General features: G+C 37.2%; 2 protein-coding genes across 5 annotated transcripts; both read left to right on the top strand.

Annotated features, from left to right (window-relative positions):
• The first annotated feature begins 2,372 nt into the window (after positions 1-2,372).
• LOC135585384 (nuclear transport factor 2-like) lies at positions 2,373-9,695 on the top strand. 4 transcript variants are annotated; one of them, XM_065093390.1, is made up of 10 exons: positions 2,373-2,514; positions 3,941-4,019; positions 4,104-4,241; positions 4,965-5,271; positions 5,341-5,567; positions 5,879-6,050; positions 6,129-6,250; positions 6,331-6,396; positions 8,471-8,534; positions 9,134-9,695. In XM_065093390.1, exons 2-10 carry the CDS (start codon positions 3,972-3,974, stop codon positions 9,466-9,468), a joined length of 1,479 nt encoding a protein of 492 aa, XP_064949462.1. In that variant the 5' UTR covers positions 2,373-2,514; positions 3,941-3,971; the 3' UTR covers positions 9,469-9,695. The 4 variants fall into 4 exon arrangements, with proteins under 4 accessions (XP_064949462.1, XP_064949460.1, XP_064949459.1 ...); XM_065093388.1 differs by having other exon boundaries at positions 2,380-2,514; positions 3,962-4,019; XM_065093387.1 differs by having other exon boundaries at positions 2,381-2,514; positions 3,959-4,019.
• Positions 9,696-11,475: 1,780 nt separating this feature from the next.
• Positions 11,476-15,901, top strand: LOC135598908 (uncharacterized). Its single transcript, XM_065093386.1, has 4 exons — positions 11,476-11,884; positions 13,152-13,312; positions 13,517-13,675; positions 13,766-15,901. The coding sequence occupies exons 2-4, from the start codon at positions 13,159-13,161 to the stop codon at positions 15,196-15,198; spliced, it is 1,746 nt and encodes a 581-aa protein (XP_064949458.1). The 5' UTR covers positions 11,476-11,884; positions 13,152-13,158; the 3' UTR covers positions 15,199-15,901.
• The last annotated feature ends 347 nt before the right edge of the window (positions 15,902-16,248 follow it).

Raw genomic sequence — 16,248 nt, 5'->3', positions numbered from 1 at the left:
CCAACCCACGGGTCAGGCTTTGGCCCGAAGGCTACCCCAGCCCAACCATTATGGGCAGTCACATGCGACGCACATGACTAGTCCATGGGCCAGAGCTGGGCCAGTTTTGTGTAATGCATGCTCAATCATGTATAATGCACATGACCAGTAGATGAACTAGCTCAATCTAGCCCAATATTATTGTTGAACTTGAGCCCAAATATTGATTGAACTAAACTAGACTTGATTAGTCTAGATCAATTCAGGGTGATTCCGAATTGATTGACTTATTCAAGTTAGTTTAACCTAAATTGAACTTAATCTAGTCTAAATTATACTAGTCTAGGGTGGTTCCAGACTAGTTAAATAAGGATTAGAGATCAGTTCAGTTAGGCTCTAGTAAATCGAGTTCAATTGAATCGATTAAACTAGAGTTCAAGTCAATTAAGGGCTAATTTATATTATTTGATATTGATGATATTTGAAAAAGACGTTTTAAATATGTTATTTCATCCCGAAATGGACATGACCAGTGTGAGATTATATTATTTTCCTACCGAGAGCAGGTAGGGCGATTCCCTTCGGGGATTAGCGGGCCGTCAGACGTGGCGGTTGGACGGTTCCTCCATCCGCTGTTGGGAGGAACGTGTCCCCACTTTGGCGGGTGTGGGACACCACTCCATCCGCTATTGGGAGTGCGATATGAGTTTGCCTTCATCCGTTGTTGGGAGAACACAAACTCATCCCGTAGGATAAAGCCTCTCCATCCGCTGTTGGGGGAGTGCTCCTTCGGGTATTTGATATACGCCAATGGGATGATTGATTGAATTTTGATCATTTATATATTTTGAGTTGACTTTTGGGGTTCCTACTCAGCGTTGTTGAATTTTCTTTATTTTTGATTTTCAGAATAGCTTCCCTCTAGTACTAAATCAGATTCCAGTGGAGAGCGGACCTTCCTCTACTGCTAGGTAGAGCCACTTGGATGATTCTTGAAGTTAACATCACTACGTTTACTTTTCTATTTATGACTCGACAAATAAATGGATTGTAATAAATGAATTGTAATAAATATTTATGAATAATGAATAAAATGATGTTTATCTATTTGGCCTAAATGTATGAATATATATATATATATATATATATATATATATATATATATATATATATATATATATATTCTGACACGTGAAAAGAGAAAAGAAAAAAGAAAGATAAGATTATTAAATTTATCTAAATTCTCGGAACAATGACAGATCATTGAGTCAAGTTTATTATATTTATCCAAATTGATCACTGGATCAATTATTTTTTGGTGTTTTGCTAATTATAACTTGCTTGGAGAATGCACATGGAGAAGTTCCTTATGGTAACCCCATCTGTATGTTCTTGTCAAGCTCTTCTTGGAAGCTAAAAATGTATATTGGAGACAGTCCTATCTTATCCTCTCCATAGCTAGTCTAAAATTCAATATTATCACAGAATAATTCAGAAATTCTAAGTAAGGAATTTATCAATACTGTGCCAATAATCTTAATAAAATTCCTTGATAAATCCATCAGAGGGTTCCTTAATCTCATTAATCAATATCTATTTGGAGCTTTGATATCTTAATTCACAAAAGAAAATAAACTCACATAATCAATATTAACACTATTACTATAGTTTCATAGTGCCATTAAGTCTATGATAGATGGAGATAAAATCCATCTCCTTTGTGAACACATTTAGTCTTAGCTTTATATCAGCATTTTAAGTTAATTTATCTAATGAGAGCATTGGACTTATTATAAAGTGATGATGGCATATTGTGTCCTCAACTTCAAGTTTGAATCTTTATCTTCTAAATACAATATCTCATATTGGAACATTTAAAATTCTCTTTAATATTCCCCAAAATATGCCTACTCTAAAAAGAAAGCATACCTCTAACCCTAGTAAGATTAGTAGAGAACTCAAAAAAGAGGAAGAAAAAAATAGAGCATTCCAAAATTGTTGAACTAAGTTCTTAAACCTCTTATAAAATTTAAATCTAAATAAATTCATAGGATCAATAAAAAAATCTTAAAAGCTGTGCCCTCTTTGTTATATTTATCATAAATGATGGGATAATTAATTTACTAATTTATTGAATCTGAATCATGAATTTAAAGTATTTAAATTTTATCATATCTTTATAAATCAATTTAAATCTTTATTTCGAGAATAAGGCAAATGCGAAATGTAATACTGATGGCATCGAGTAGAGGCCAAACACAGTAATCAACCTTCGTGTGGTGACTCACACGGAAACGTAAATATGAGTGACTCACACGGAAGCTATGGTTCTCTGTGCCGACTCACACGAAGCTTAAATGTCACTGACGCACATCGAACCCGCTCTTCGTGGCATCAGCAACCCAAGAAGCCCTACCCGTTTAACGACTGCGGCGCTCGACCCTCGTCTCGTGCTCGCTCGATTCCTAGGGCTCCGATCGAAGCGGAGCTCCGCCCACGCCCGTTCTTCCCCGTCCTCTCTCGATCCGCAGGAAGGTGACCCGTGCCTTCGTTCTTGTGATCCATGCATTTGCTTACTTGAAAAGATTCTCTCGTTTTCTCTCTCTTGTCGAGTCTTTTTCGTTGATCTCTGCTTGTTGTTTCTTCTTTCCGGTTAATTTGTACCGACGAGTTGAAATGAGAAGCTTTTGCTGTATGTGCTGTCGGTCCATTTTGCTGATCTGATCGGTGGATGCTTTTGGTAGTTGGGATTTAGGGTTTTGCAGTTAATTTGTTGTGTGGATTTAGTTGAGACTGCAGGTCTTCTTGGTAATAATTGTCGGTGATTTGGATGTCGGCTTCGAGTAGTTACGATGATTTATGTGTAGGACTTCTGTCGTGGTGCATATAGAGATCAAAATGGATGCTCCGACTGGGTGTTGCTTGCTATGTTTGGTCCTTATCAAATTACTGTTGCGTAGTTCTATGTTGGATTCCTATGGTTGGATATTAGATTTGGTTCGTGCCCTCTGGTTTTGTCTCTTTAATTAGTCAGTCTGTTGTGGTTGTCAATCAATTCTCGATTAGAATTGAGAACCTGCTTCTTTTTGAGATGATGAGTGCGGGCTTGGAGGGATGCTTTCTTTCGAAAGCATTTGTATGTGCTTGTTGGAAGCTGTCCAATGACTTGTGGGTGCATCTGCTAGTGAAAGTTTGGACTCTACTTCTTGCACCTATTAGTTCAGTGGCAATATCTTGTTGTAGTTCTGTTGTGTTTGCTCATCGAGGGTGGTGCATAATGTTGTTGGACGACAAATGATAATCTATCCTTGTTGGAGAAAGGTAGTTTTCTTTTATGAAAATTCTTTTTTAATCTATCTATAGTTGGCCAAGAATTGGACAGTTTGCTGAGAATCCTGCAATCTTTTCTTGTTCTTTTTACCATCTTTTTATTGTGCTTATTCCATGGTATTGACCCAGAGACACAATTCAATCTTGAGTTATACTTTCATTGTTCTGCTTGTTCCTAACTTATATAATATCTTGTTTGTTCTATAGAGTTATAGGATGGAAATTGGCTCTTATGTTGCATATGTATTATTTGGACTTTTTTTGGGTCAATTTTGATGTTCCTCTAGTTCTTAAGAATATTAGGAATATCAAAGGGCATGCCCATTCATACTAACATATTTTCCTGCATGTATGATGAATATTAAATATCTTATGTTCTGTGGTGTTAGTTTATGATGAACCTTGGTAGATCTTTTGCTTCTTAAGCTTAGATTTCCTTGAACTTTCTTGGGGATTGGTTACTTTTTGCCTTGGGTTAACTTCTTTCTGGATATTAGAGTGTGTTTGCATATTGTGTGTAACTCTTTTGATATCATGATTTCCCTCGTATGATGCTTCCTTTGTTGAATTTTAAAAGGCTATAAATCATCTGTACTTGCGCTTCTAACTTTAAAGATTTTTCCCCTGATAGGGTTCTTTACTGTTTTAGTAGTTCTACAGGAATGGCATTGCCAACCGCATCTTCTGTTTCTTCTCTGACTCCACAAGTGGTATGAGTTGGTTGTGTGTTAGTTTTTTTTCGTAAATTTGGTTTTTTCACCTTAAACCTGATTCTTTGGTTAAAACTTTCACAGATTGGTAGTGCATTTGTGCAACAATATTACCACATTCTTCATCAATCACCAGAAATGGTTCACAAGTTCTATCAGGATTCAAGCACTGTAAACCGCCCAAATTCTGATGGAGAGATGACTTCAGTGATGTCGGTGCAAGTATGATTATCAAAAATAGTTTTATTACTTCCATGTAGGCATAAAAGAAAATGTTGGTTTTCCGTTTTCAGATTTAAGAACTTACTTATCTAGTTTGTCATAACCGTATAAGCAAAATATATGAATGCTTAAGAATGAAACAATTCCATTGAGTAGTTTATATGTAATATTAACCAGTTCCTTCAATATCGTGGTTTATGTTTCTCATTTTGTGCCTTTTCCTCTCTGAGTTATTTGCTTTTTTTTCTGCTTATATTAAGTATTCCTTTCGCAGACAATTGAATTATCCTTGGGTGTACCCAGTGCATGAGGAATTGAATTATCCTTATTAATTATTAATTCATTGTTCTATGAATTATTTAATATAACTAAATGTTTCTATATTCTTTTAATTACTTTTTGTTGTGAAAATTGGAAACTAGTTTTGCAGACCAAAGGAATTCTGTGGTGAAATATTAAGAAACAGTGTAACTATAAAAAATGTAGATGTTTTGTTCTTTTTTTTGGATTTGACAAGTAGATTTTAGGGATTGTGATTCAGTTATGATTGGTGTTGATTGTGTTCTTTTAACTACAGCATCTTTGGTCGAGGGAGCATGTGTTTGGATAGAAAGTATTTTCAGTCAATTAGATTTTTGTTGCTGTATCATATGGTGTCCATTGAACATTTCTAATCCCATGTAAGATTTATTAACTGTTTGTGCATGTTTCAATATGGAGCAGGCCATCAATGACATGATAATGTCCTTGGACTTCAGAAACTGTTTCACTGAGATAGAGACAGCAGATTCACAAATTTCATACCAGAATGGGGTGCTTATTGTAGTGACTGGATCATTCATCGGACAGGATGCTATTCGGAGGAAATTTGCACAGTCATTCTTCCTTGCCCCTCAGGAAAAAGGAGGTTACTTTGTCTTGAATGATGTGTTCAGATTTTTGAGTGAAACACGGCAAAGGGAAATGAATTATATGTTGGGTGATGGCACAAAAGATGATTCACCTCAAGTTCCTATATCTCCTGAAGCAGGTACGGAGATTTTTTATGAACTTGGAACTATTTCTTGGGATAAATTGACCTTTTTATGTCCTTTTGCAGAACCAACTTGTCAAGAGCATGATGCTCCAGAAACTCCATTATTAGAGGAGAATGCTGACAATATGGAAGAATTACCTAACCAATCAGAGGATGGTGGTTCAGGTTTTGACGATGAGGTCGTTGTGGATCCACCAGCCGATACAGGTGAAAGTGATTCACAGACAGTTCATGAAGTGATTGCCTCTGGAGGTCAAGATGATTTGCCTAAGAAGTCGTATGCATCCATTGTGAGTTAACTTTTGATAAACTGGCCATTTGTGACTAAAACACATCATCTGCTTTGTATTTTGACCTTTTTTATTGATTATTTTTGCACCAATAGTAATTTCCATACCTTTGTGATCTATTATCTCTTTAGGATATTATGCTTTTCTGAGTGTTATCTCATGAAAATAGCTTCTTTTTGTTTTCTATCCATTGCTGTATGTTAGAGGTCTAAAATTTCAACAAAAACGTTGTTCTCTAGAAATCTGCAATATTAGTTTGTTTAGGAGTTCTTTCTTTGCTAATTATTTCCCAAATTGAATTCTACTGGCAGGTTAAAGTGATGAAAGGGAGTTCATCACCAGTACCAGTTTATACAACTCCCAAGGAAAAGGTGGAGGTAGCCCCTCAGGAACCAGTGATTGTGTCTCCAGCGCCGGCTTCTACCCCAGAAGTTTCTCATCCTGCTAGCAACAATTTCCCTGAGAATAACAACAATGTTGAAGGTTTTTCTAGAATTCACTGCCTTACATGTTGCTTTGAGACTTATATTCTCCTTATATTTGTCTTTTCTTGTTTTGCAGAGGAGGGACATTCAATATATATTCGGAACTTATCCTTGAATGCAACAGCTGAACAAGTTGAGGAGGAATTTAAGAAATTTGGACCTATTAAGCCTGGTGGTGTTCAAGTTAGAAGCCACAAGGTTTATCAGATTCTTGAGCTTGTGTTTGCATTTATTTTATTTGATATTTTTACCTTTTTTGCCTCTCTGTTTTTTGGCAGGTTGAGCGCTACTGTTTTGGCTTTGTTGAGTTTGAGTCACTGAAATCCATGCAAGCTGCAATTGAGGTATCATTATTGGACTTGTGCTGGATTCAATTTGAAGGTTATGCTGTTTCTTAATATCTTAATGGGAAGTTAAATCTATGATGCAAAAGAAATTAATGAAAAACTATAGAGATAAGATTTGGATGTGATTTTTATTGACTTGGAAAAACCTTTTATAGTGTTTCTAGTGATATATTATGGCGATTTTAGAAAATAAATGTATATTTATTAAATTATGTTTTCTTGATAATACATATGTATGATTTTGTAGTCAATAGGCTTGTATAAATTATTGGTCACAGTACCGTTGATAACTATCTGAAATCCCCATCTTATAACTCTGGTTGACTAACCCAGAATAATCCTCCAGGTATGGCTGATAACTTCTTCAGGCCTGTGCGATTGTAGTATCTCATGTTCCCCCTGAGCCAAATTATACTAAGATAGGTTGGCTGCTCCTAGAATTGGGTTAGAGACCCCATTCTATGTTAAATTAGGAGTTGTTGACTCATTCTTCTTGCTTTTGGTCACAAGATCTTCCTGGAGCGAGTGGCAGATCTGAACATTTGAGGTCCAACTGGGAGTTTTTCTTGCACTGTGACTTTTCTAGTGCTAGAATTGTGAAGATGCTAACCCGGCTGAAAACTTTTCTGTACCAAACCTACACATGTACATCTATGCCCAAGGGAGCATAGAGGTCCACTTCTCGTCATACTGGAAGCAAAGTTGTTTTCTTCTTCTCTCTGTTAACTAAGTGGTGATGGTATGAGATGACTTTGACGATACCATTGATATCATGACATCATGCGGCTGATGATGTAGTTCACTGAGCTGAGGAAGCTGGTCCAAAAGATATGATTGACCTAGACTGAAATAGGTCCAATTTGACAACCTTGTTGTTAGGATCCTTGGAATTGGCTCCTTCTAGTGTGCTATTTAATCATCTCCTCTGCTTTTATTACATCATCTTATGCTACAAGCAAGGTGGCATGCATCGTTGGTAAAACCTTCGTGTGTAATCTCTTTCTTGGATCTCCAATAAACTATCCAATTATCTAGGGTAAATTGCATGATACTTTTGATATTCTGTTGTGATTCTTTCTTGACATGTCACATATGACATGACCCAAATTTTATCGACAAAGACTTAAAAGAGTCGCTTAAATGTCAAAGTCATGCCAACACATTTATTCATACCACTATAATGTCGTGTCCTCCATGTGAAGGGAGGTGACGGAAGACCGAGCCTTCAGGAGTAGGCATGCATCCGAAGAATTGATCTGCTAGAAATTGCAAAACTCGTTGGGGTACCTTTGCTAAATATGGGCATTCATCGTTTGCTGTTTGAAGAGTCTGTTTGATTTGTTTTTGTAACTGCACAGTTAGTTGTCCAGTGGCCAGGAGTGCCAATGCATTGGTGTTGGAAGTGGTGCGGAATTCTGTTGTTGATACTGATGCTATGATGCACATGTGTCTCTTACAATAGAAGGATTAGCTATTACCCCTACCCTCTGTAGGGTTCAAAATGATGTTGATTATGTCATGCTTGGCAATGGCTGAGGGCGGTTTACTGCTTAGTCGGGGGCATTGTCATTGCACGAAGCGTTGTGTAGGGGTTATAGGCCTGGCTGAATTTGGAATTCCCCTGTTTGAGTAGGCAAAAATCCTTGCAGAGATTTAGTTTTGACGAAATTAGATGTTTGATTGATGGGAAAATATGCAGGAAATAGAAGATAACCACAGTCGATAATATATATAGACGTTTCTGTTGCTTCATTCGGTTTAGTAAGGCACCTGTTATGTTCTATACTGCAGATACCACTTCTTCCAATGTTTGCATGCAGTCGATAATAAATGTTCTGCAGCTAAAGCCTTGATCATATTTTGGATAGACTGCAGACTGACAGTGTTTGCAACTCTATCTGTCTATGCTTGTGTCTCCATATCTCATAGGTGCATGTATATACATGCAATGTGAATGCTTGTCTTCTATGAAAATTTGACCATGTACAAGAATGTATATTCTCCTTCCATTATTCTTCTTCGATATTCTCGTTACTGATGGTACATCATGGATTTGTCCACAAACTCCTAGGCATCACCAGTCATGATTGGAGGTCGTCAGGCTATTGTTGAGGAGAAGAGAACAACAACGCGAGGCAAGTTTGCTTTCTTCACCTAGTTTATTAATGTCTAATATGCAAAAGCCTGTTTCATTTCATTATCAATTTGTCTTGATTTTTTAGTCTGATAGCTACTGTTTTTATAGCATAGATTGTTCCTGTAATTTCAAATATCCTGTTCTTTTCTTATGTTATCTTGAAATGGCATTTTAGGTCATACAGTTCTAGGCCTAGTGGTTGCTAGAAACTGTTTTGCTGCAGCTAATGCTTAATTAATTCCTAAGCTTAATGGTCCAAACTTTGTTGCCATGCATGCTGATAAACTATCTTTTGAATGTTGAAGATTTACGGGATCTTGTTACAACTTTGTGCATATAAATGGAAGATGTTTTGTCTACGAGTCCTTTATGATTTCTTATTTTTCATTGTTTCTGTTCTTTTCTCATTGCATCCTGAACTTACTAGTTTTGAATCAGACAGATCCTTGTTAGTTGTTAGGTCTCCTTCTGAATCTAATGTTGTTGATCCAGTGGACTCGAATCATTCTTGGATGATGAATTTTGTCTTGCCCAAATGTAACTATTGGAAAGTTTGATACTTTCGATTGATGATGCTAATTGTTTTACTTGTGTTAGTCGTTAATGGGGTGGTCACCAATAATGGCACTGGAAATAGTGGGAGAGGGCGCTTCCAGTTGGGAAGAGGTGCTTTCAGAAACGACAACTTCCGGGGACGCGGCAGCTTCAGCTCCAATATGGGCTACAGGAGGAATGAGTTCAGGAACCGAGCTGAGTACTCTGGCCGTGGTTGGGGCCCAGGATTCCGTGGCAGCGATGGTTATCAGCAGCGCACCTTTCAGAATGGGGATGGCATGATCGAGCAGCGCACCTTTCAGAATGGGGACGGGGATGGCATGATCATAGGCCGCTCGAGAGGAGGAGGACCCAAGATAACTGCTGTTTCAGCATAGTAGATCGTTTGATGATTCTGCCTTTTCACATTGATGTCAAATCGATCTGTTTCTTGATTTGGTATCTGACCTATAATTGGGAAACCTTATGGGAAATCAATTTTTGACTGGGTTGCCACTGTGGACAATGGTTCCACTTTCCTTTTGGGGTGATTGATGCATCTTGTATCATCTTTCGATCAAATTCTAGATATGAATTTCATTGAAGGAGTACATCTTAGTTATAATTGGTCCTTTTTGTGTATGCATTAGTTTGTCTTCGAGGAAGTTCCTTTGTGGTTTCATCTTGTCATTTACTGCTGCTGAAGCTCTTAATCCCGATTTTAACCAGAAAAATGTGGGCATGTGAATGCTGAGAAAATTCTTGTGGATGGATATGCAGAGTGGACTTCTGACCATCTAATTATAATATAAACAACAATTTAAATGCAAATAAAGATAGAATGCCAGGATGGAATAATCCGAAAGTACAACCGACTGTTTCATAAATGTGTGATGGAAGTCTCTTTCATATTCTTAATAGTAAAATAATGCATGAAATTCATATAAAATGGACTAAAAGAATAATTTTTTTTTTTTTTACATACCCTAAAAATAAGATCATGGAGTTTACTATATACATGCATCTTTTGAAACAATTTTGAAGACATAAGACCAGCCAAACAAATATTTAATGGTTAAAAATGGTCATAATTATTAAATAAAAGAAACGATTGAAACAGTTAACTAACGACTAGAATATTTTATTATGCAAGGACAAAATGATAAGCATCATGTTAGAGTTAAGAGCTGTAATTTTGAAGTTTTCCTCTTATAATTTATAACCGTGAAAAAAAAGAGGAAGCTAATAACAAAAGGAAAGATACGTATGACTCATTCTTGCAAATGAGCATTATCTTTAGTATTTTATTATATTGACATCCATATATTTAGGAAGATAAAATATTTAGGTCTATTTAATCGATTTTATCAATAAAAATAAAGGATAATAATGTAATTTTAATATTTCAGTTAGTGGTGGTTGATGACATCGATGGTGATGGACGATGACATTGTTGGGAGCTGCATGTGATTGTTATGGATGAGAGAACAAAAGGTGAGGGCTGCTCTATATTTGCGTCAGTATTGACGTAATTGTTGAGCGACGTGGCTCGACATTTGCATCGATGGCCCTTTCGACGCTCAACAATTACGTCGGTGCTGACATATATGCAACGCGACATTACTCAACAACTACATCAGCGTCGACGCGGTAGCCTTCATCTCTCGTCGTCGTTCTTTTCATCCACAGCAATCACCTATGTCTCCTCGTCGTCTATCACCACCGATGTTGTTCGTCATTATCAATTAAAACGTTAAAATTATCTTTTTCATCTTTTGCTTTCATGTTTTCGTTAGTGATAAATATTAAATGTAAGTTAATATGTAATTAACCCATGATCCGAACTTGTTCTTCTACAAGAATACTACATCGTGGAAATTGGTAGCTACATCCGATTACATAATCTGGTGATATCTTATTGGAAAATTCACATCCTCATTTTGTGAAAGCTTTTACAGCTAAGCTACATAACTGTTCGCACTTTAGTCTTAACCATCAACTTACCATTGCACCATCGTAACACGCCAATAGTGTTACGAGCTCGAATCCCGAGATGATAGTAGTAAAAATAATCTTATTTTTTTTTCATCCATATAACAAAAAAAACCTTAAGTATCCTTATAAAAAAAAAATCAAACGTCTCTAATAAGAAATAAAGAAATAATAATATTTTAATATTTTAATACTCAAATGATCTACTCAAAATTATAAGTTTCAACTATTTGATAGATCTTTTTGTCTCCATTAACATCCTTCAAAAGAATACAACAAATGCTAATTTATCTCAGTAATTAGGTCGCATAATATAAAGCGCTTCTCACAGGACGTCAATAAAAAAAAATTAAAATTAAAAAGAAAAATAAAATAATTATTACAGGAAAATAAAGAAAAACGACGGCCGAGAGCCTTTTGCCCTCTTTGGTCTTTCCCTCGCCAAATTCACCGACTTCGATCCGCATCTCCCTCCGATTCCTGCTCCAATTCCCGGATCCACGACCGTGTTCTGTCCCCCCCTCGTTCGCCGCCCTCGATTCTTGCCCATTTGACCTCCCCTCCAAGGGCGTGCCATTGCTTCTAGGGTTTCGGTTTTACGTCCCTTGTTTTGATCTCGATTTCGATCTGGATCTCCACCATCTGTTGCACCAGTAGATTCTCTGATCCACCTGCTGTCTTCGCCCTCTACCGATTTGTCCTGTTAGGTCTGAATACCTCCTCTTCCGTTTAACCTTGCTTTGGACTTTGTAGCTTTTCCCCTGTTGTAATTTGCTATCGTCCTTGCATTTGCGGGATCGTAATCAGGTTGCTTCTATTCGGGTACGTAAGCTCCCTGATTCTACCTATTTCATGGGGCAACGTGCATCTGCCCATATCTTTTTTTCAACTGGCTTAGTTGGTCTTAATTTCTCGATTAACTAAGACCTAAGGGTTTACGGATTTTAATCACTCTAAATTTGGAAATGTCAGCTCGTTGGTAGTTTAAAACTTCTTTTCTCACGTGAAAGAGAATTTTTTGAAGGCAAAGAAATTATTTTAATAAAAAAAGAGAATTTTTGGAAATATGACTTCGAAAGCTCCAACATTCATATGGCATTGAAGGACCTAAATTGTCTCATATGATCTTTTTGCACATTTAGTTGAATCTGTTATTATCTAGGAGATTTCTGTTCAAGTTGGAGTTGGCGTGTGACGCAAAAAATTGGTGGAAGTTATGTCTTTTCATATATAGTTCATTTTCCCTCTAAACATGCATTGTAGAGGGAGTGAAAGATCCATGGCAATGGTTAGTGACCTATAAAGCCAGTTTTGTGGTTGTCGTTTGGTGAAATTAGGATCACAGTCAAAACAGGCATTATGGTTTAGAAGTTAAGGATTTTAAAGGGCCAAAAATTTACAAGTGGATGTGGATATTTGCATGGATTTTTCAAGAAGCTTTAATATGTTTTGGTTATGGTTCTCTGGTAATTTGTGGTTGTTGAATGAGATTTTTAAGTAGAAACGATATTGGATTTTGGTTACATTTTTAAAGTAAAAATGTTTGATTGGATGTTTCAAACTCTGTGAGAATTTATCGTCACACAATGTTGTTCTGTATATTTTGGAGCTTCATGTCTACTTATGGTTGTGACTGGTATGTGCTGGGCTGTGACCTTGCAAACTAGCTATTTACTGAGCCCTTAACCTGCAGACCAGATGATTTTTTTGGATGAGCCTATTATTGACGTTTCTGCCAATAGGCTTGGTTATAAACGAAGTCAAACACTTGACATATCCAACATTTCATATAAGTCTTAGTTCTACATATTTTGCTTTCCTTCGAGTTGTACACTGTGTTTTTTTCTTTTTGTTTGGTTTATACCAGTTTGTATTGGAGAACCATTTACTGAGATTAAAATCATGCATGATGTTCGATCGCAATGTCTAAATCTACTCTTTTATTAGAAAAATGTCGTGCTTCTCTGTGTTATTATCTATTTGTGTTCTTTACTTTTTATTGACGTACAGATTGTTATTCACTTAATCTCCTAAATTGTTTTACTTGTTAGCATCCCATTTAGACTTGTATGGTTCATTACTTGTGCAGGTTAAAGATGGTATTTAACCATAATGATCAGTCTCTTGCTGATCACATGGCTGACCAATTTTCTTGTGAAGATGTAAGACATTTGGCTTGTGATGATCAACATCCACCATTTAATGAAGATTCTCGGTGTGAATCTATCCCTACCAAATCACCAGCTTCAGGTAACTCTTAAGGAAACATTTACTGTGCAAGTTACAAGTAGTAGTTACTGGCTTAGATGTCCTTTTTTTTTTTCTGATCTAAAGATGAAAAGGAGGAGGTTTTCTTTAATTTTCCCAAAAAATTTGAGAATTATACTTCTGACCCTCCATATCAGAACTCTCCTACTTCTCCCTCTGACAATTGTAGCTTGTCATGAGTCGCAGGCAACACCAGTGAAATGCCATCAGGCAATGGCAAACGACCTCTTTGTGGTGATGGGGCTTGCCTCGCTGCAAACAAGCGCTCGAAGCAAGCGAACCACAATGTGCAATCGAGTTCATTTGAAGAAATTGGCTTCAGTGCCTCTGAAGAGATGCCAGCAGGTGATTTAGTATTTCATGCATTTATCAGGTAAATATAAAATTCTGAAGGGAGCGAGTAAACTTTATCTGACTATATCAATATATTTTTAGTTGCTGCTGAGGACTTAAAGTTGAAGGGTCAAGGAACTGCTCCTGTCACTGAGGACCTTGCTATTCAGGCAACTTGCAGCCACTGGTTCACACAGGGTACTAGCCAAGAAATTGGTTTGGACCCACATGTTAGGCTGCCTTCTTATCCTAGTTACTTTGGAGATTCTTGTCAAGTAGCCAAGTTTGATGAGGATGAAGAGATCTTTTCACCTGATTTTAATTATTTCAAACAGAAGCATGTTGCTATTGGAATGGATCATCAGGCTGATATTCCAGAGTTACGATCCCATGAATTTAAGAACCATATAAGGGATTATCATGATTGTTCTCCTCCACTGACCCCAGTGACAAGTTCATCATCATGTGATGATCTTATAATTGATGGAGGTGTCAGTGATAAATGGCTTGGGGCACCTGTAATGCCTATGCCTGATTCTACTTTATTGGCTTCAGATGGTGTAGTCTTACACCATAATACAGACTGTAGCTGCCCAGATGAGGGTTCAATCAGATGCCTGAGACAGCATGTGATGGAAGCTAGAGAAAAGCTTATGCGAAAACTGGGGCAGGAGAGGTTTGTGGGCTTGGGTTTCGGTGATATGGGTGAGGTTGTAGCTCAAAAATGGACTGAAGAGGAGGAACAACTATTCCATGAAGTTGTGTTGTCAAATCCTGCATCACTGGGCAAGAATTTCTGGGAGAAACTGCCTCAGGTGTTTCCTGCTCGAAGTAGTAAAGAACTAGTAAGCTACTATTTTAATGTATACATGTTGCGAAAGCGGGCTGCACAGAATAGGTTGGAACTGCTTCATGTAGACAGCGATAATGATGAATGGCAAGAAAGTGATGATGCTGAATTTGCAACGGAAGAGGAAGATGAAATAGATTCTGTGGTGGATTCTCCTCTTGCAGATGAAGGTGCTGTTTCTGGTGAAGAAGATGATCCTGAGGAAGCAGGTATAACGGAAAAAATTGATGATATAGAGGATTCCGATTATTGCACCTTTTCTAGGCCAAATGAAAAATGGTCCTGGCATGATGTGAAAGGATGTACTACTGGTGAGTCGAACCTTTTTTCTAGCGTGCAGTTTACCAGAAGCAATTCGAACCATTGTTCTGAGGAGCAAGACATTCAGGACCATTCATGCACATCCTATGAGGGTCAGCACAATGTAGCTGATATCTGTGATCCTGTTGATATTTTTCACTTCCAGCGTGGCTTGATTGGGGACCATGAAAACTTGCATAAAGAGTATCAGAACAATGGTTTAAGTGGTTTAACAGATAACAGTTTCTTCTGTGGTCATCACAACCTAAAAGCTTGGGACATGAGTTATAGCTCTGGAACAGAGAAAGAGGACTTCCTATCAACATGCGATGTGATAGATGAGGTATTTGGAGAAGAACCTTGGGAAAGTGAAAACCTGTCATAGTTTATGGTGACCCCAATTTGTCTTGGGTGCTTGCTTCCTTGCTTCACCTTATGTTGCCTGCTATGACACATCTGACTGCACCAGAGTTTCTGAAGCTACTTAGTCTATGATTAGGGTGTACTGGATGGTTGAAACTGTCCCATGCTCTTGTGAAGTAGATAATGACTGGTGCTTTTACAATGAAACAAAGATTGCCATACTGAAAGTCATATCTATTGAGCTGTATCAGAGGAATAAAAGTTAGTTGGAACTGGCAGCATTTATGGTCAGATTCTGCATCTATATATTTGTTTCGTCTATGAAGATATATTTTCTCATATGTCCTCAATTTATACAAATTCTTTCTTCTCTGGCATCATCTTGTTTCCTATGTGATGTGCGTAAACAGCACCAACCATTTGATGGAGCAAATACCTCTCACCTCGATTTCTTCAGTGACATGTGGGATATCATCCAATAGGGAGACAGCAGCAGTCATTTATTCCCTGACATTTCCTCCAAACTTGGATTACACATTTATCTGCATCTGGTACTCTTGCAAGGTCAATTGCAAGCAATTTTCAATGATTGTGTTGTTGCAGAGCTGTAACTTGCATCTCTACCTGCAGTTTTAATGCAAATTGAACCATTTGCAAATCTAACTTGTATATCAGAAGATTTACTCATATCTTCTCTTCATTTGCCTTCCTTTTGGCCATTTATTTATTGTGCCTGTGTTATTTTGCATCTGAGATTTCTCCTTGTATGTGATTTTATCTTAAATTCGGTTTTATGCCTCAAATTCATGGCTGGTTATCAAATGCAGAAAATAAAATAGAAAAATCGGGGCATTGGCAATGTGATCTTTCCGATGACTCTTTTCTTGTTTATGTTCATTCGTTTATTGATGCTTTAACAGCATGTTTCTGATACCTTGGAAAACAAATATTTAGCTTGTGGAGGAATTGAGCAAAGGGCTAATGCATGATTGTAGCAACCATGTTAATAATACTAGGGTAGGGTGTAAACAATGAATAAAGTAATCACACTGCTGCTACTAATAAATAAAGA

The sequence above is a fragment of the Musa acuminata genome, chromosome BXJ2-1 (genome assembly GCF_036884655.1).
Source record: "Musa acuminata AAA Group cultivar baxijiao chromosome BXJ2-1, Cavendish_Baxijiao_AAA, whole genome shotgun sequence".
NCBI classification, from domain to species: Eukaryota; Viridiplantae; Streptophyta; class Magnoliopsida; order Zingiberales; family Musaceae; genus Musa; species Musa acuminata.
The sequence above is the reverse complement of the archived record's forward strand: the minus strand, read 5'-3'. Positions and strand labels throughout refer to the sequence as shown.